The 20,271-nt window shown below is 37.1% G+C and overlaps 1 protein-coding gene across 1 annotated transcript in view; it reads right to left on the bottom strand.

Moving 5' to 3' along the window:
* Positions 1-20,271, bottom strand: part of NPLOC4 (NPL4 homolog, ubiquitin recognition factor) — a 58,313-nt gene that overhangs the window by 18,381 nt on the left and 19,661 nt on the right. Inside the window, exons 9-12 of the mRNA XM_007419849.3 lie at positions 16,258-16,344; positions 13,914-13,985; positions 12,470-12,596; positions 8,784-8,944 (exon numbers count right to left, since the gene is read on the bottom strand). Coding sequence (XP_007419911.1) covers positions 8,784-8,944; positions 12,470-12,596; positions 13,914-13,985; positions 16,258-16,344 — 447 coding nt within the window. The remainder of the gene's footprint in view (positions 1-8,783; positions 8,945-12,469; positions 12,597-13,913; positions 13,986-16,257; positions 16,345-20,271) is intronic.

Below are 20,271 nucleotides of genomic sequence, written 5' to 3'. Positions count from 1 at the left end.
CCCAACTAAGCAGTAGGCTAATATAAAGAATATATCAGAGCCAGACAATTTTTAAAATTATATACTCTTCCAGCTGAAAAAAATCCCCAAAATAAATAAAATTAATCACTAAAACAATGTTTCAGATTTGGGGGGAAAAAAATAGCGTCAATAGGTGGCATCTCCCTTCTGATTAAAACACCTCTAATGACCTATTTTTTAGAAGGGAGAACCAATATGAATTAGCTCAATTTAAATTAATGAAGAGTTGTAACTTTTAAGGATAAATTAATTTTATACCAATAGTGGACCCTGTCATAAAACAGAGATTGAACAATGTTGCCAAGTACCTTGGTTTTTCTGGCATTAGCTTAACACTACTGAGTAGAGAAGAAGTTAGGAATTCTATAACTCACCCCTATACCATCTTTGAGTATTTAATATAAAATTGTTTGGCATAACCAAAAAGCACAGTGTGACAGATTTATATGCTATTATTGCAGTGTGAGATAGGGGACCCCCTTCTAGTTGCAGGATGCCTGGGATACTGATTTAGGCAACCTGATAGTTGAACCAAAATGGCAATTGTTATGGAAATCAGGTTTTCTTTCAGCTTCTATCCAAGAGTTGCAATAGAAAGTGTTATGTCGGTGGCATTTAACTCCTGCTAGATTACCATACATAATACATAATCATTCTTCAAAATGTTGGAGAGACTGTATACAAAAAGGATCATTTTACCATATGTGGACATGTGAAAAGATAGTACCTTTTTAGAAAAATTATTACTACAAAACAAGGAGTTGAATGCTCATCAAAGCTAGGCTTGTTGCATTTATTCATCCAATCCAATATTTCTTTTAAAAATAAGGAACTGATTTACTTACTTTTGCAGCAAAATTAGCTATTGCACAATGGAAATTTCTTGAAAATGTAACAATTTAATAATTGATTTGTGGGTTAAAAGAGTTTTTTCATTTGCTTTATTAGAAAAAAAGGACTGGCAGAATAATTAACTTGCAGAGGCAAGAATCATATTTTTACTTAGTTTGGGTAGGTTATATTCATTATGTTAATAGCAGCAAGTATAACTTTTGTCAGTTCTTATGATATGTGGAAATTATGAACAACTTTCAGACTTTTCTGTTAGTGATACTTTTTTTTAATTTATTCATATTACTTTTTGTATTATTCCTCATCACTGTATATTCTTTGCTTAGTTCTTTCTTTGTGAAACCTACTGTTCAATCAAAAATTAAAAAAAGAACTAATAAGCAACAATGATGAGGCATCAGACCCACAGCAGATTATGCAGGATAACAAACTGAAGATGAGTCAGCATGATCATTCCAGTTCAAGACAAACATTAATTAATATAGAGAATAAAATAGGCTGACAAAAGCACTGACCTAAATGATGATAAAATGCTGGTTAGTTTTCCAAATTCCTCCTTAAAATGAATTGAAAAATAGGACAAATATACAAGAAAATTATGGACATTACAAGTTTAAATTAGGGCCTGAGAAGTGGAAGGGCAGACAACAGTTTTTGGTGACAGAAAAGGCAAAATGAAATCAAATGAATCTGAATAAAACAACCCCTTTCTAGCACTGTTTTAACTGTTTTTCCATATAATAAAAGTAAATGCAATTATAATAAAAAACTTGTTAGAAATTATATGAACATATACTTATTTTATTAACTAACAAGCAAAATGAGTATTGAAATAATATTTATGAAATTTTTCATGGGAGATGTTGTATTCAAATGCTGAATCATCCATTGACCTAAAAAAAACCCCTGCACTGCTTTATAGTAGCAGTTTGGGATGGGAAGAAGAAAAGAGACAGCTGGACACGTACTACAAAATTTGCAGAACCAGAGGAACCTTGTGCATCTTTAATAATTGTTGCAACTAAGCACTGTACTTGAAATTTCTCATCTAGCTTTTATCCTCAGACGGAATAATTTGTTCTACGTATAAAGCACTCATCATCCAGCAAGACCAAGAGTATTATTTTAAATGAGAATGAAGATTTAACCAAAAATATCCCACTGCCATTGAAATTACATAATGGGATGAAACTTTATACATATGACTTCACGTGGAAACTAAAAGTCTAGTAACTGGTATTTCTTCAGGCCAGCATACCATAGAAGGCTGAAGCTAGTTCAACTGCAAAAACCTTACACAATTTGTTTCTGAAAAGAAAAAAACTATAGGACAGGCAAAGGTCTCCTTGTAATAACAATGTCATCAACTGTCTTTATTAACCCTAAGCACTTAAATATCAGAACATCAATAAAAATCTTTGCTCATTGCAGTCACATCTTTTCACTAATGCTAAGATCACAGCTACAGGTATTACTCGAATTATGATCATTTGTTTAACAATCACTCAAAGTTACAACAGTGCCGAAAAAGTGACTTACTACTGGTCCTCGGACTTACAACCGGTGCAGTGGCCCAGCGATCACGTGATCAAAATTTGGAAGTTTGGCAACCGGCATGAATTTACGATGACTGCAGTGTCACGGGGTCACGCAATTGCCATTTGTGACCTTCCCAGGGGGCTTCCAATAAGCAAAGTCAATGGGGGAATCCAGATTCACTTAATGTCTGTAGTGATTCACTTAATGACCACATTAAAAAAAGATCGTAAAATCGGGCGCTACTCACTTAAAGATTGCATTGCTTGGGGACAGAAGTTCCGGTCCCAATGTGATTGTAAGTTGAGGACTACCTGTATTCTTCTGAAGTCAGTAAAGAAACAGAGTCCTCCAAAAGCAGTAAACTTTAGCTACTTTGAAGGCTTCAAAGGACCCATAAAATTCAGGTGTCCCTTGGATTTTTTTTTTGGCATGCTACATTTGATGGAATGTTGAGCCATCTCTGAAATAAGTCTGGAGCTGGAACCCCGTGGTGCAGGAACCAACTTCAAGAGTATACCACAGCTGAACTCCTGCAAGGGTGCCCAATAAAATGTCAATTAGATAATGGAAAGTTAAACTTCATAAATTAGCTAAACTCTGCTCCAGGAAGGAGCTGTTCTAACAACTAGAAGTACATAAATGAAGACTGGTTCCTCATAAAAATAAATTGCAACTGAAACATATAAAAAGTTTTAAAAGCGTTCACCACTCAGGACTTCCAATGACTTCATTCCACTATGTTATAACCAATAGCAATGTATTTTAAAAGAAACACCAAACACTCACAGAACTGTTAATGCTAACTACAAATTATTTTGCCTATTACACAGGATCCCCTCTCCCACAACTCAAGAAAATCTCCAGTCATAGCTTCATGTTGATAATCAAGAATTATGAATGAACAAAAAGCACAATCCAGTCTGGAAATTCTCTTACTGAGATTATTAGCATTAGGGCAGAAGAACTATTACTAGTTTAATAGATATAGAAAGAGGAAAGTTTATATGAAATAGAAAGGAAAAATCTTTTCACATTACTGAAAGTAGATTGTTTATTTAAACTGTTAATCTAGTACTATGGATCCTGATGTCAGGCAAATTCATGAAGACTCTGCTTGCACATCACACAACTGAAAAAGGAAAGAAGATTCAGAGGTTACTTAAGCTTAGGTGTTACAGGTAGTCATTGCTTACTGACTGCCTCAAGCAGTGACTGTTTGAAGTTATGATGATGCTAAAAAAATAGCTTTGTGACCAATCCTTGCATTTATAACTGTTGCAGCATGTCATGTGATCGCCATTCACATGCTTCATAATGGCCATGGATTTATGACCACTGCAGCATCCCTGCCACATGATTGCCATTTGGCTATTTCACAACCAGCTTGCGACAAGCAGAGTTAATACAGAAGGTGGAAGTAAAATCATAAGTCATGGTCACATGATTTTCCACTTAGCGACCACATTGCCAGGCCCAATTGCGGTTGCTAAGCGAGGACTACCTGTTGCACTTATATAAATGTGTCACTGTTATAGTGCCTCAGACTAGTTTCAGGGGCTACTTCCTTGATCAACTGGTAGAGAAAAAATAGCTATTTAGAATACTTGTTTCAGTTCTATTATTTCCTAATTTTCATACTAGGGTAGGCTTCTAGCTCTCTATACTAGTTGAGTCAAAATTCAGTCAACAACCTTGCTGCCAATCCTTCTTGATCTTTAAGAAGCCAAGATAAAGACTCTGGCAAAAGCCTACAGGATTGGTGCTGCCAGAGAAAAATACCTCATTTTATAGAACTAGAGCAAGCCTGGGGCTCCCGCTTTTCCTATGTTTATGGTATTTAGGACACGGATTACTCATATGTTCTCAGAAGAGCTGGCAAGGTCAGTAAAATACTGTCAAGGGAACAACAAACTCCAGCCAAGTTCCACAAACATACACTGATGTACACCATAAAGGATGACTTGAAAAAGAGGAGGTTTAATATTTTCACTTTAAAGCCCCTCTTCACTCATGGAGGCCCTATAGCTTATAATACTTTCAGCAATTTTTCCCAACCACGTAACTTGAACCAATATGTGCTTCTTTGTAAGCAACAATACTAACTCAGAAACTCCATTCCGAAAGTAAAGAAATAACAAGACTTGGACCACATACCTCATGCAAGGCACAGGGTTTGTATAGGCACTGCTTCAAATCTATCTAGTTTTACATATATCACCTTTTCTCTGACCACAGGAGCTTTAAAACCATCTGTTCTTCTACCCAGTTAGACAACACAGGGGTTCAATAGCTTCTGCTGTATTTAAACTGCTGTTAACATTGAGAGATAAATGTACTCCACATTACACAAACATTGGCTTCTTGGGGCATATCCAATAAATTTCTAAAAGCTCTTTTATGGGAATGCTACCCACATATACTACTCTTCAAAGCTCTCAGGCACAAATCTTTCATTATTTTATAGAAGAGCACTTGTGGTGTGTCTCAGAGAAAACTCCCAAGAGACAAAAGTCTGAATCTCCCAGAAGACCTTCATCCCAATGAATAATTTAATCTAAGTACTTCAATTAGCTTCTTCCCATCTCTCTTATCTAAATCTCCAACCTGGAATCAAAATATGTTCCTTAATCTCCAACAATAAATGGTTCAGTATCATATATCCCTGATGTGAAGGTCAGAAAGATCTCCTGAAGATTTTTTATTTACTTATTAGATTCATACTGAAGTAAAAGACTTGTGACCAGGTCAGTGGCTTAAAACAAGCACTTGTTTCCCTTTAGATTTTTTATTTTTGTGTTTTCTCCAAATTGGTGCAGTTTTCATATATCTGAGCCCTATGTTCAGCTGTGTATAAGTTCTGCCCAATATATATATCCTTAGTGATACAAAGCTATAAAAATATTCCCCTGCAGGGTAGGAATTAAAAGTGTAAATTATCACTAGTCAGATAAAATAAGCAAGATAATACTGATGAAAGAGACCTTGCTTTACTGTATTTTAAGAGGATTAAATCTATCAGAAATGCTTTAGAATCAAAAGAACATCTTGATGATCCTATCAGAAATTTGCAATTTCACAATCAGCCTGGTCTGCACATAATACTAAAAGATTCATCATATAAAGTGAAAGGAGGAAACAAAAATCCAAAGAATCCATGTTACAGCTTAACATTACATATTTATTTGATGGTTTCCCATTTCATGGCAAAAGTATAAATGAAATTGACAGTTAAGTACATTAATTCTCTTTCTGGAATGATACTATTTTTACTGCACTATCAAAAATATGTGTATATTAGAACCGACTGCATATTAATTTTAGCTCATCAAACACTGACAATTTTAGACATATTAAGAAAACATTACTCTAAAAAATTATTTTGATTACCAAGTTTCATTGTTTTTAAAGAATGGGTTAAAGATTTGTTGGTTTAGAAAATACAGCACTGCAAAAAATTCCAAATATGTATCCTGTGAACCATAAGAATTAAGACATTTTTAAAAATTGTAATGCTATGGTAAGAAAAAACGCTGCCTGCCTGCAATAACAGAATGGGGAAATTGCCTTTATCTCCACCAGGGTCCTATCTTATGGATTTATAAATGCCTTTTCTTGGCACAGCTCCCCCTCTTCACAATGACCACACACACCTTACTCCTAGCCTCGGAGGCTCTTTAAATCCTTGTTTTGCATTTTATTATTTTGCACTTTGTTGCAATTCATGCTGCTCACCAGGCATCTTATAAGCATATTCCACATACACAAGAAAACTATTCTCACTGGCTGTGAGAAACCTGCAGCTTTTATTGCTGCATCATTTTGCTTCAGTGAACATCTCATCTAAGCATAATTGGGCCAAGGAAAAAAACAAACATTAGTTGGGGATTTAAAGTCAGCTGAGGGAGGGCAGCAGATACCAAACCCAAGTGGCACTGTTAATTCTGAGAGCTTGCTAGGAGGCATGATGGAGTGCATCACGCACTTCACGCTGAAGCAGAGCTGGCTCTGGAGAGTGCTGGGGCACTATCAGGAAAGGAAAAATTCAGCTTATACAAGAAAGCATTTCAAACATGTATTTCCATAGATACTGCTGTACTATCTGTAGGCAGTGGGTGCAGTGTGCGCAAGTACGCAGGCTCCAATTTTTCTTCAGTCATATAGCTAACTATGATATCCCTCACTTCACCTCTCAACTTCCACTTTCAGGATTTTTGCTCTGGATCTGACACAGAACGTCAACAGCAAAAAACTGCCAACAACCTCTTGGCAGAGCTACCCACAAGACTGGTGGCTCTCCGAGATTAAGAAACCCAACTCTGATATGCATTATACAATTAATAACAGAGACCAATTATGCTACTGTAGGGAGGAGACAAATCAGTGGTGTCATCTCCCAAAGCATGGAGATGATCAGGTGAATTCCAAAGCCAGGAAAGAAGGAAGCCAGAAGACCTGTGGAATTGGAGAGAAAAACCAAAATGGCACCTTGTGGGTTTATCAGTTCTGGTTAGCACTGACAGGATTAGTGGCTGTATACCAACATAGATTTTTTTTCTATGTTCTGAGAGGCTGACACTATGTTTATTTCAAGGTCATTCATACAAGAGAAAGATCGTGCTGGGGATAAAATACATCAGCTGAAGTATTTGACACAATATCCTAAATGCAAATTCAGTCAATTAAAAATGTGAAATATTTTAATCCAACTGAAAAAGACACCAAAAACCAAAGATTTAATAGGCATTCATCTCTTAATGGATTTAAAGGCTCTAGAAAGAGCCAATAAACAAAAGTATTCAAAGCTGTGACACCAATCAGCAGAGATCCAGTTTAAGAAGATGAGACTGGCACCACCCTAAGGAATTCTCTCTCTCTCTCTCCCTCCCAGCTTGCATGGGGTGATAACAACTTTACCCAATCCTGGGGGTGGTTAGCGCCTCGATGATGCTCCCTGAGTGATTGCCAATTATTCTTGGATCTATTTATTTTCTATTTATTATTGTAATATTGTAATTTTAATTGATTTTGTTTTGTAAACCACCCAGAGTTGTTCAACGAGATGGCCGGTGACAAATTTAATAAACAAACAAACAATTATGGTGTTATCTTCATGTCCACTAATATTTTATTAACAGCTAAACATTTTACATTTTGAGCTTTTCTTCATGAAGGAACAAATGCTGGGAAGGAATACTGTACTTTTTAAGAACAAGAGACCAGGTTGCTTGGGGAAGGGGAATAAGAAGGAATCTGTTTCAGACCTGGTTATGTACCCAGTCAAGAACTGCCAGAAACCTGGTACTCTGATAAGTTAGCATATGCATAAGAAACTCTTAAGTTACATATTGAACAGTTAATTAGATCCTTCCAAGAAAGGGCTATGACAGCATGTCACAGCCCAGGGCTGTCTGCCATCATGTGACATACTCACCCAAACATGCATATTGTTCTTTTTTAGTTGATCGAAGCTGAGAGATAATTCATCGTCTCACAGACAGTAGCTTTCTCATAGGAAAAGGGAAGGCTGCTGCTGTGCTGGCAAGGGGGACAGGGGTGGGAGAGGAGAAGAGCTGGAGACTAAACAAGAGACTTCTGGAAAGAAGAAGGGGAATAGCTGGCAAGCTAAAATGGATTCTAGGCAACACTGGCTGTTGAAGGCTTCTTGGTTCCAAGAAAGCCAGGGGCAACACTCCTGAAACAGAATTGGGGGGTGGTCCAAAAACCACTAAAGAGAAAAGAGGAGCAACAAGAGACACGCCTTCCTGACACAAATGGCTTCCATAGAAGACCGAAGAGAGCGAATACTATACCACCCAAGAGAGAATGCCAGCTAGTCTAATTAACTCCTTACTTAACTCTAAGTAGGAAAGGAATATAGAAACAGCACCGCACACATTCAGCCACACTATAGACTGCACACATGTATTTATTTAGAAGAAAGATAACTTTAGCATGCATGGCCATATGCACACAAACCAGGCTGATGTTTTATGACTTTACTACTCCTTATCAGAAAGGGAGGGAAGTGGGAGAGTGGGGGAAAGTAAACTCGCTGTAATGAAATACTGCTTGACATAAGTGAAACCAAAGTACTTTACATGAATGAAACAAAACTAAGAACTTGCCTTGTTTTGCTAATAAAAACAAAAACAAAAACCACAAGATGTATTGTGTGCTGTGAGTTGGACCAGATCCCATTAACTCATGAAGCCCTCGTGATTCAAACTATTCACTCTCTCCAGAGTTTAAGTATCTTAAACAGCATTAGGCTATGGCTTGTAAAATACTGAAAAGCATAGACAAATCATTTATCTTTACTGGTCTTTCCAGTAAATCATACAGTAACAGAGACGCAGGTTATGAATATTTACCTTATAGAAGACATCAGGCACATATTGTTCACTGCTGGATTCCTTTGCATAGCCCAGTTCTGGAGCATCACGGCATGGCAACAAACATTCATCACGTACTAGAGCCATGCACTGATTGGATACCTGGTAGCCCTCAAAGTGGACTTGGTTGTCAGGACCGCCTGAAAAAGAGAGATTTTAAGAAGAGAGGTTTGACACACTTCAAGCTGCTATGATGGGTTATCACTGATTTTATGAAGAGCATGTTATTTCATTAAGAAATTCAGCATCAATCCAGAGTTTATTGCCCAGATAGAAAAGACTTTTTCCAGAATCTGGGCTTAAAGTTTTCAAATGATGAACAATATAGCACTATCCAAAGGATTCACCACATCCAGGAGATTTTTTTAAAGACATGTTATTCATTAGACAGTAACGCACAGGCCATAGCATATCATGTTTCACCATTCCTGGAGGATTAAATAGACTGGTTCCTTATAATTTTTTTCCCTGCTGTGATGTAGATTTTTATATAGCTAGCAGCGAGCACTGTATCCTTCCCGATCCTTCTCTTACAACCTCTTCACCATACCCCAATCCAGGATCAGATGGACATTTATAAAACATTATAAGAGGTCCTCACTTAATGGGACCAGAATTTCACTAAGCAATGTGGTTGTAAAGTGCAATGTCACATGACATCGCTTAGGGTTAGGGTTAGGGTTAGCACACCCACCCTGTTGGACCAAACCAGATGGGCAGAGACAACTGGAGATAAGGGGTCCCTCAGATAGCAGGCTCTATGCCAGGAAGGATTTTAAGGCGATAACCAGCACCATATTTAGGCTATATACATGTTTTAGGCTATATAAACATTTTAAATAAATAATAATAAATAAAACCATATATAGTCTTTTTTTAAAACCACACCCTCACCGATTCATGCTTCTGTATAATTTTTTCCTAGTTTTTTAAAATTTTGGATAGCAAGTTAAATCATTCCATTGAAAGAAAGAGTATACAGTGTTTAGGCTGACTGAGTTCTCCTATATTTGCTTGTCTTTTAATTTTTGTAAGCTTTTGTTGAGTTAGAAATTGAAGGCAGACTCTACAAAACTGCTTTTTGGAATTTAACTCCTTTCATATTAGAAGTTTCCTCTATAAAATCAATTTTGGAGGGTGACTTTACACTCATGAAGCTTATACATAAATGGGCATAATCCAGGGTCAAGTGGTAATCTACTTATAATGCAGGAATTGCTCCTCCTCCTTCTCTCTCTCCACTCCTAAAATCAGCTCCAATACTCAGATTTAAAGATACCCAGAGGAAGGAAATCATTTTATTCTTAATTCTGCTGACAGGAGCAGTTCTGTCATGAACTCAATGTGTTGAATGTCTCTGTTGTCTCTGAAAGTACCATCCTCTTTCTATTTGCAAGAGCTCAGTTTTCTTTAGCATCCTGTCTCTAACATATAAGCTGCTAGGGTTATGCTACTCAAATTAACAGCACTGATTGTGTCATCTGTGCAAAAAGCCAGCTGCAGAGAGTTGCTCATTTTTCTCATTCTTATCCCCATCTGTCAATTGCTGAAAAAGTAAATAAAGTGCCATATATCTATGTGCAGCCAAAATTATGAGCTGCTTAGTAAGGAAATTTGAGTAATAGTAATAAACCCCAATGTTTAATGCAATGAGGTAAAAACACAGTCAAAGATTCTAATTGTATTAAATTTGTCTACTATCCTTTTATACAAAGGGGTGATTTGTAAAATTCTGAAAACACAATTTTGCACTGGACATACAAGACAAATACAGCACATGGAGTAAATTGTTCTGTAATGAAGTGACTGCAAAGGTTCCTGCAACACAGCACCAAGAGGTATCGAGGTATCTGCAGAAACCCAGTATTAACTTTTTTAAAAAATTAAGATAAGCAAAATCTAAAATATCATTGTAAATATTTCTAAATCTAGGGAATATCATTTAATTAAATGCAAATAATGGTGAAAACAGTGCAGTGGTGGCACTGAGGATTTTAATGAGCCACTGACAGGCTAGTAATCTAGTGACATGGATTAGCCTGCTTTCAGGAAGCACATTATATAACAAATATTTCATCAGTTAAAAAGAATCTTGTGAATTGGCCTAAGAAAAGACCAAGCATCATGAGAAAGATGGAACACTGCAATCCACAAAGAGTACTATCTTCCTCTTCCCTTAGCCTCTATCTCTGTCTAGAACTCATTTTGCGAGTGAAAGATGGAAAGTCTTGAGCTTGAGCAAGCAGGTCATGAGGTCAAATGTGTCTTTCTGTTACGTCCTTCTATTACTTCTGCCTCTTTTTTTCCTGAGCATCTTTGAATGATCACATATCCTGCATTACTAATGTAGAAGCCATTACAATTTGCCTCAAGTTAGCAGCTGGAACACACTATGCATTCAAGATTTAAAACAAAATTCTACAGTTGGGTTTCTTTATGTAAAGAGAGCAACCAAAACAGAAGCGTAAAGCTAATAGTAGGACAGCAAAAACAAAGAAGGAAAAAAAAACCCTGTACGTAAAAAAATAAGTAAAACCCAGTAAGCTACTGGGGTTTTTTTAGTGCATAAATTGTCAAAGTATTTTACTATCACTACACTGGTGTCACTATAAAATTAAAAGAAATATTGAGTTCCTAGAGACGATGACATTTCAAGAAAATATGAAACTACTGACCAGACATGTGTTTAGCTAAAGCTATGTCTGGATTTTTCTGTGAAGAAGAAAAAGTTTTACCCAAAGAATAGACCTTACCGCTTCTTTTTTGCTCTGCAGTTCCTCTAGTTTTGAAAATATATTCTTGTGGATTCTTTTTTTTTTGCGGGGGGGGGGCAGGAAAGAATGCGTGTGACCGGTCAGAATAAAAAGGGTAGGGGCTGCTGATAGAGAGTCCAGTTGGCTGAAACTATCCTTTTCTTGTATGGATGCAGAACCACATTAAGATCCAAGGCAGTATTTAGGTTGAGAATTGCAAGAGACTACAATGTGGAATTTAGGACTAAAGATACTTGGATTAAAAATATTTAGTGAGGAACAAATTTCAATATAATTACAGTAGAGCTTGCCAGTTCAAACAAGGTAAGCTATAGCAACATAAACTAGGAGAGGGAGAAAAGAATATGTGTTATGAGAAGGTAAGAAAAAGCTGAAAGTGACAACTGAAATCAATCACCAATTCATGTACCCTGGCAATTTTCCTATATTTACATATTTCTAAATAGTGTTAAGTTGCCAATATCCAAAATAGCCATGTAAAAATATAATAAAACAGTTGATTGAAATAGTAGTTAAAAGCAGCAGGAATAAAACTACTAAAACAGACCATATGCAGCAGTAATATAAACAGATTAAAAAGGCCTACAGGAATAAAAAATTATTTGCCTTGCACTAAAAATAACAGAATAGACAGCAGGTGGACTTCTTTATAGAACTAATTCCATAGCTAAGGAACTACCACTGAAAAGCCCTGCTTCTGTTTAACCATCCAACATACCTAAGCATACCCTGAAAATTTTATAAGGGGAAAAGTCAGTATGCAGAGCAAAATACAGTATGTTTGGTTATGAACGTTCCTGGTATCTGGAAAACCTTGCTTTTTATCTCAGGGAGAGAGACGGACAAGAACGCTTCAGGTTAGGGAGAAAGAGTACAGTATTTTATTGTTACCTGTAGCCACAACAGTGACAAACTTAGATCCAAAATGTCCATCTGGAGACAAGCGGCAGATGTTTGGCTGCTGGTTCTGAAAATGCCCAGCTGTAATGCATTCTTCTGCACTAAGGAAGTAAGTATCCTAAAGAGGATGAGAAGACAACGCGGATGAGTGTTTTTAAGGGAACCCAACAGGATTTATTCTTAAATGAAACATGGCTTAGTATCCAGCACAGATTATCATGCTGGAAAAAGATTAGCCAGCATCAGGTGATCCTCATACTTAACTGTACTATACATTTTATTACTTCCTAGTTTACTTTACCCCTTTGGTGCCCTCTATGTGTCTTCTTCAATTTCTGACAGAATAGAGGAAGTATTGAGTTGAGGGGATTTGATATTCCTTGATATGAGAAATCACAAGCAGAATCTGGGCTTTGTGTAACAGATAATTTAAGTAAGCACATTAGGAAAACTGAACTGGGAAGTTAGATTTGAAAATGAAATATAAATCAAGTTTATCTATTTGATTTCTAGTTGCAAACGTTTAAGATTAGCTTTAAACATTCCCTCTCTCTATCCATGACATTTCAACATTTACTTTTTTAGTGTACACTTAAATAACCTAACAATTTTCACACAACTGGGAGGAATACTCTGAATCTCAAGATGGGCTATTCCTAAGGTTTTCATACTGCCTCATCTGACTGACTGACTGACTGACTGACAGACAGACAGACAGACAGACAGACAGACAGACAGACAGATACGGGGGTGTTAAATACAAAAGCTGTGGCTAAAGGCCTACTTAATGACTTTCTAAGGAATGGAAACCTCTAGACAAATAGAACTGCGATAGGTTATACTTCACTGTAAGATACCATCAGCTTTAGACTTAGTTTTAGACTTGGCCTATATGTTTCCATTTCATCAAGGTGGAAAAAGAGTGACAGAAATAGTTAATATTTGCTGTTCAGTTATGGACTCAAAATAATGTCTAGCAAAGATATTTTAAGATTATAGAAGATTCAACAATAGAAGGGACAGAATTAGGAGAAAGAAATGGAAAACATCCATTGGGAAAGCTGGATTCGCTTAACAACCGCACGATTCACTTAATGACCATGTGACTCGCTTAATGACCATGGTGATTCGCTTAACAACCATCATAAAAAAGGTCATAAATCAGCTCCAATTGGCTTAATGACCAAATCACTTAGTGACCTAAATTCCAGTCCCTATTGCGGTTGGATAGCGAGGACTACTTGTATGATGTTATGACACATAGTACTAAAATATGCTACATATCCCGTCTATATGAAAATTCTCCATATGCATCTCAGGGTTCCTCTTGAACTCCTCTTCCTGATTCATGAATTATTTACATAGATGACAGAATAATTGCTGTAAAATGAGAAACAAACAGCAAAAACAAAAAACAAAAAAAAAAGATTCTCACCTTGTTTCGGCTGTAGCGAACAGTCCCCTTCCGTGTGTCCTCTGATACTAGATCTGTGAATATCCAGCCAACCTTAAAATACAATGGTTTTTTTTCACTTTTCTGTCTTGTTTTATTTTAAAAAGTTGCCCATCCTAGTTAGTACAATATAGTCTTGGTTATATAAATCTCTTAGAGAAAACATGCTTCACAGCTGTCTGAAAAAAATTATTTCTCTAGCATTGTAGAACTCATTTGAATACATTTTATAGTGCCAGCTGGTTAGACCTGCAGCTTTACACTTCCTTATGAAAAGATTTGCAGACTACAGGGTTCCTACTTCTCACCCTTCTTGCAAAAAAAAAAAAAAAAAAAGACTCTTCTGTATTTACACTGTAAAATCAAGAACAGTTCGCAGAGCTGTTCTCAAGATCTAATTTTTATACTAGTTAATCTAAAAAGCAACATCGAATCTTTCCATTCAAATCTTTTTGGCTCAGCACCTGAATATCTTCAAGACTGCCTGCTTATGGAATATGTCCAACAGGTGAGATCTATGAGGGAAGACACATTATGAGTCCCACATCTGAGAGAATTCTGTCATTAGAGGTCCTGCAGAAGAACCCTCTGTTATGGCCTCTTCTAGAACACATTGTCCCTAGAGATAAGGCTGACCCATGCCTATTAGTGCTTCAGAGGGTGGTAAAAACACGTCTCTTCTACATAGCTTCTGGGGATGGAATGGAAGTGTGGCTGGTTCCAAACTGAAGGAGGTTTGGTGAGTACTGAGATTGTGGGTGTTTATGAGAATTACATTTTACTTCATTATTGCATTATTTATTTCAATCTTAATTACTGAAAGAAGGAATTATAAGCTACTTAGAGCCTGGTTAACTGAAATGGCATTCAACCCAAGTAAATAAATATATAAATAATGTTGTGTAATTCAAAGAGTGGCTTTTTATTTTAAGCTTATACCCACTCGTCTTGTATTAGCGTTCTTGTCAAGTTGTTACTTTTCTTTTAATCACACTGATTTGCTTTCTGTGAAATTACTGTTTTGTAACATAGCCCATCATGGCGTTTTGTGACAGCACTGACAACATTCTCAAAATTCCATATGTATCTACCAGCCCAAAAGGCTGGCAATTATGGGAAAATAAATTTAGCACAGCCAAAAAGAAAAGTTTCGTGTCTAGATAAAGATGCCTGCGTAAACCCAAATTAATAAATATTTTGTCATGTGATCTGCTGACCCCGGACTGAAATGCCCAAGCTTCAGGAAATGAAATGAATTTATTTTATTTCTCTGGAGTGAGGGTTAACAATACAAATTGCCTCCATATATAGAAGAAAATTAACTATATATCTGAAAGCTGATGTGCCACAATTTAAAAAATCACTGATAGTCTTTAGAAAAAGAAAACCAAAATACAAGAGATAAAATCTGCTCTATACTAGTCATACTACCTCAACTGTATTTCTCTGATGTATAAGATGTTCAGTAAGATGCCTCCTCCCTATCCTTGTTTCAATGGTGCAATCTCCCATAATTCTGAAATGGGACACAACCAAAAACTATGATGTAAGCCCTATAATAACAGAATTAAAACCACAGTGTCTCTCCTACAAAATACCAGCCTGGTCCTGCTTGCCTTGTGCCATCCTTGTGCCCAGTGTAAACCTCCCTATCCCCCCAAATGTTAACTACATCCTCTGATCACTAAAAGGGCCCCGACTCTGGTCTAGCACGTGTAAGTGCAATATAAATAAAAGAAATCACTAGAAAGAACAGTGTGTGACACAACATGGCAGAATGTGTGGATTAGCATAGTATGCTAAGTCATTAGTCGTTTTAAGCATGGCTCGAATAAGCTACAAAAACCAAATTCATGCTTCGTACTAAGCTATAAACCAAGGTTTACAAGCCACAATGATTCAGTTCACACATGCTAAGCCAAAGATTTAATCCAGTTTAAATATATAATGATGGTTATATAATTTCAACAGTATATAACTTTTTCTTTTTTTAAAATGTTTTGCTTTTATACTTATATTTAGGTATAATAGGGGGTAGTTTATTTTTTCTAATGTGGGCTTATTACTTCTTTTTTTCCCCCTTTGGCTGTTTTCCTTTATCTGTGCCTTGGGTGGCTTAGTATGGCTTTTTTTTTTTTTACCATATAATACTTTTTTTCTTTAGAGTATATACTTTTTTACACAACTGTAAACTATCACCGTATGCATAGTTTATATATATTGCATATTAACAGGATGACTAAAACCACTGGGTACTTAGTAAGATTTCACTTCGGTGTTGCAAAGACATTCTCTTCGGCATTTTGTCCCACATTTATTCCGATACCTTTCTCAGGCCAAGCTTTGCAGCAATCTCATCCACCACCTCTGCTTTTGAGTCTTCCAGGAGCTCCAGACTATTCTGTGTACCAACCTAAAAGGAAGAGGATGGCATCAGAGAGCTGACATCTGGCGTGTGAAAGGAAAAACACCTTACTATCATCCACAAACAATGCGATACATCAGAAGAATAGAAACAGACAAGCTACTGTGTCCCACTCAGGGAAGTTTCACTCACGCATGTAACAGACATGTAGTTATTATTTCGATGTAATATTTCGTTTAGAACATGTATGCTTCCCTGATAAAATCAGCCACTATTTTCAAGAATCTTAAGTTTTGATCTAAGCATTAAGACACTGTGGGTTGCAACCACCCCATGGGGATGGGGGCAGTAACAACGGCATATGAGGCAGTGGATGGAGGGTCACCAGAGAGTGCCTCCATGGCACTCCTTTCCAAGTGGGCTAACCAGACTGATGCAAGAATATGCTGAAGGTCCCAGAGCTCTGTGTTCCTTCTGTATTTTCAGCATACAGCCTATCCCTTTCAAAAGAGGAATAATTATGTTCAGAGGGCACAGGGTACTAAAAGCTCTGTCCATCTGACCTCATGTTCACTCTGAAAAGATGGAAAGGGAGTGACAAGTGTGGCTCTGCTGGGAGCTACGTTCCCTTGAAGGTATGTGTGGGTGCACACTATTCATGAAACCCACACACACAGTAAAAAGTAGAGTGCACACAAAATTAAGTTATCCTCATCATCATCCATGTAAAACTGAGAGCTTGCAGCTCATGAGGAGTTCTGCACAAACTCACTGCCTCGACTTAACCATAGTAGCGAGGGTTGCTTGGCGCTGCCGTGAGGTGGATTGAGCAGCACCGTGTGACAGGAATTCCCACTCAGTCTGCACTGCACTGGCACCGAGCAACCCTCAGGCAGCAGGCAGGCGGTCCTCTCCCCACCTTGCAGCAGTAGCCGACCTGCTCCACATCCCAGAGCCTTCAGTGTACGAAGGAGCACCTTCCTCCAAAAAAGGTTTAATTCATTTCCCCCCTCCCTCCAAAAAAGGTTTAATTTCCCTCCTCTCTCCGAAAAAGGATTAATTAATTTCTCTTCTCCCTCCCAAAAGGTTTAATTAATTCGCCTCCTTCCTCCAAAAAAGGTTTAATTCCTCTCCTCCCTCCAAAAAAAGTTTAGTATTTATTGAGTTTCTGGCTGCACAAGGTCCATGATCATTGTTAACTTTATAAAAATGTCTATTTTTAAATTAATAATATTTAAAATTTAAATACTGTAAGTTCAGAATACATCCAGAGGAGAAGAAAATAATAAGGAAAAATGAAAGAGAGGGGGCTATCTAAATGCTTTTTGTATAATGCTTTTCTTTCTTTTATAATTTTTGCATTACAATATCAATTTTCAAAAAGAAGAAAGAATTTTTAATGCTTACAAAAGATTGACTGCAATTATCAGTGACTAGTGAATTTATATTATAATATGTAAGCATGTCTGTATAGAGCCAGTTTGCTGTAGTGGTTAAGGCAATGGGCTAGCAACTGGGAAGTTGTGAGTTCTACCCTTGCCTTAGGGTAAGCCAGCTGGGTGACATTGGGACAGTCATTCCTTCTCAGCCCTGGGGAGAAGGCAGCAAGGGCTAACCCCTTCTGAAAAATGCAGGGGGCAGTTGCCAGGAGTCAAAAATGACTCGAAGGCACAAATGCCATAAATAGTGCCCAAGGGTGGGCGGGAGAAAGGATGCCATAAATGTAATGGAAAATGTGGAAAAATGGCAAGGCTATAGCTGTAGATCAGTGCTTCACAACCTTGGCAACTTTAAGCATGGCTGCCTGGGGAATTCTGGGAGTTGAAGTCCACATGTCTTAAAGTTGCCAAGGTTGGGAAACATTGCTGTAGATGATATAACTGGAGAAACTCTAAAATATGTATCTGGTTTGGTTATAAAGTGGCTGTGTGACTTGTTTACATGTTTGGAGACTCTATATTAGCCTAACAGTTGAAATAATTTAGTGATTCTTCCCCCATATAAAGGAAAGGAAGCAGAGTGAATGCAAAAACTACCAGGGGATGCAAAAACTACAATTTACTTGAGAAGGCACTTGACAGATTCTGATCAGAAGGGTATGAGAGGTGGCAATGAGCCAAATCTGAGAAGTGCAGTACAGCTTTGAGCCAGGACTTTTTTTTCTTTAGGAGAGTGCAGAATTATCCTTTAGCCATATGCCAAACTCAGTAGAGCCAAAGCTCCTCAGGGGAGGAAAAATTCCATGTTTTTTCAACATCGTATTGAGATCCTGAATCGTAATATTTCCTCTCAAATTATATTAACCTATGCACTGTTTTGAAACCAAAACAAACCTTTAACAGAACAGGCCAAATTATGGGAGTTGAAGAACTTTCAAACTTCCTATAACACCAACTTATATATGTAGTCTTTTTATCTAATATGATATTTTTAAACTAATTTAATGTGGATACTTATATATTTTTTTCCTGTTTTTGATGTTTGATTTTAATTGTGAGCCACCCAGAGTCACCCTTTGGGGGAGATGGGTGGCATATACATTTAATAATAAATAAATAAGAAATCAAGTGTCCATTAACATTCTCTGAGGGGTCCAATAGATCCAGAATAATATTTTCTGATGAGCTAATTTCATTATTAAGTGATAGGAAATGTGTTTCATGTTTCTTACACATGGACCCACTGATTCTCCAAAACTGGATATTCCAACTATTTCTTCCACTGATCAAATGTACAACTGATCCTAATTTTCATTTCACATTTTAATACCTTATAAAATTGAATTTGTTGGGTTTCTATTTAGCATCTCTTAAAAAAGCTGGAATTGCATGTACCTCAGTGGCTGCTAAATACATTCAGCTAAGTTTGACATAGTACATCCATCTGAATTACAACAGATTGTTGAACCAACGGTTGCAAAAAAAAATCTACTTAGTTCCTTACTAACAGTAAACATCTTTTATAATTCTTCTTGAATTCTGTAACATAGGTAGAAACTCAAAGAGAATTTGTTGATATGCATAAAATATATGCAAAAGTCCATAAAAAGGGAGCTAAGTTACATTTCTCTTTCTTTATGAAAACTGGTAAGCATTCCTTAGTTTCTTCTCAAAGAAAAGCCCACTTTCTTGGATCTTACTGCTGCTTTTTTGTAAAAACCACACTTTTATTTCTTAGAGGAAAGAAGCCCCCAGATTTCCTGTTAGATATGTGCATAGGAGGCTGCAGCAATGACACACTGCAAAGCCTAGTTCTGTGAAGCCCCAGGATGAGGAGGACATGGAAGCTGATTTCCATTTTATGAGTTGGAGAATACAAGAAATGGCTGCAGTGACACTGTACTATCTCCTGCAACAAAACAAAACAAAACAACAGGAAAGGAAAACACTTCTATTCTCAAAAGGCACCTCCAGTGGAGGAGATAAAGGGAGGCACATTTTCTTTCCAGTTCTATTTGGTCTTTCAGGAAGTAGCAGCCCTTACACAGGGCTACTGACTTGTTCTGAAATCCAACATATGGCAGAGAAGCCACATTTCCTTTCACTTACCTAGTTTATATAAAGAAAGAGAAATACAGCTTAGCTCCCTTGTTACTGGACTTTTGCATACCTCTTATGCCTATCAGCAAATTCCCTTTGAGTTTCTGCGTAAGTTCCCGTATTCAAGAATTATAACTGATGGCAATGGGAAATCATTGGTTTGGTTTCCAGATCATGATTAAAATGTGGAAATCTAGTTAGACGAGAGGTCTGCATTAACTTTTCTTTTTTAAAATGCAACAGTTAGTACGAAGACTAAAGTTGTAACTGTCCTTTTACTTCCGCTCAATCACCTTTCAGTACTCAGTGAACAGTGCCACCTGGTGACTTAATGTGAACTTGCAGCTTTAAAAAATCCAATGTACCCTAAGCTTATCAATTTATAGGGCTGTTCAAACCATTGAGAGGGGCACTTTACAAAGCACCTGACCCTTCT

Source organism: Python bivittatus, unplaced genomic scaffold, assembly GCF_059951505.1.
Source record: "Python bivittatus isolate LINGU-HERP-01145 unplaced genomic scaffold, Pbiv_v1 ctg000220_np1212, whole genome shotgun sequence".
Lineage (NCBI taxonomy): Eukaryota > Metazoa > Chordata > Lepidosauria > Squamata > Pythonidae > Python > Python bivittatus.
The sequence above is the reverse complement of the archived record's forward strand: the minus strand, read 5'-3'. Positions and strand labels throughout refer to the sequence as shown.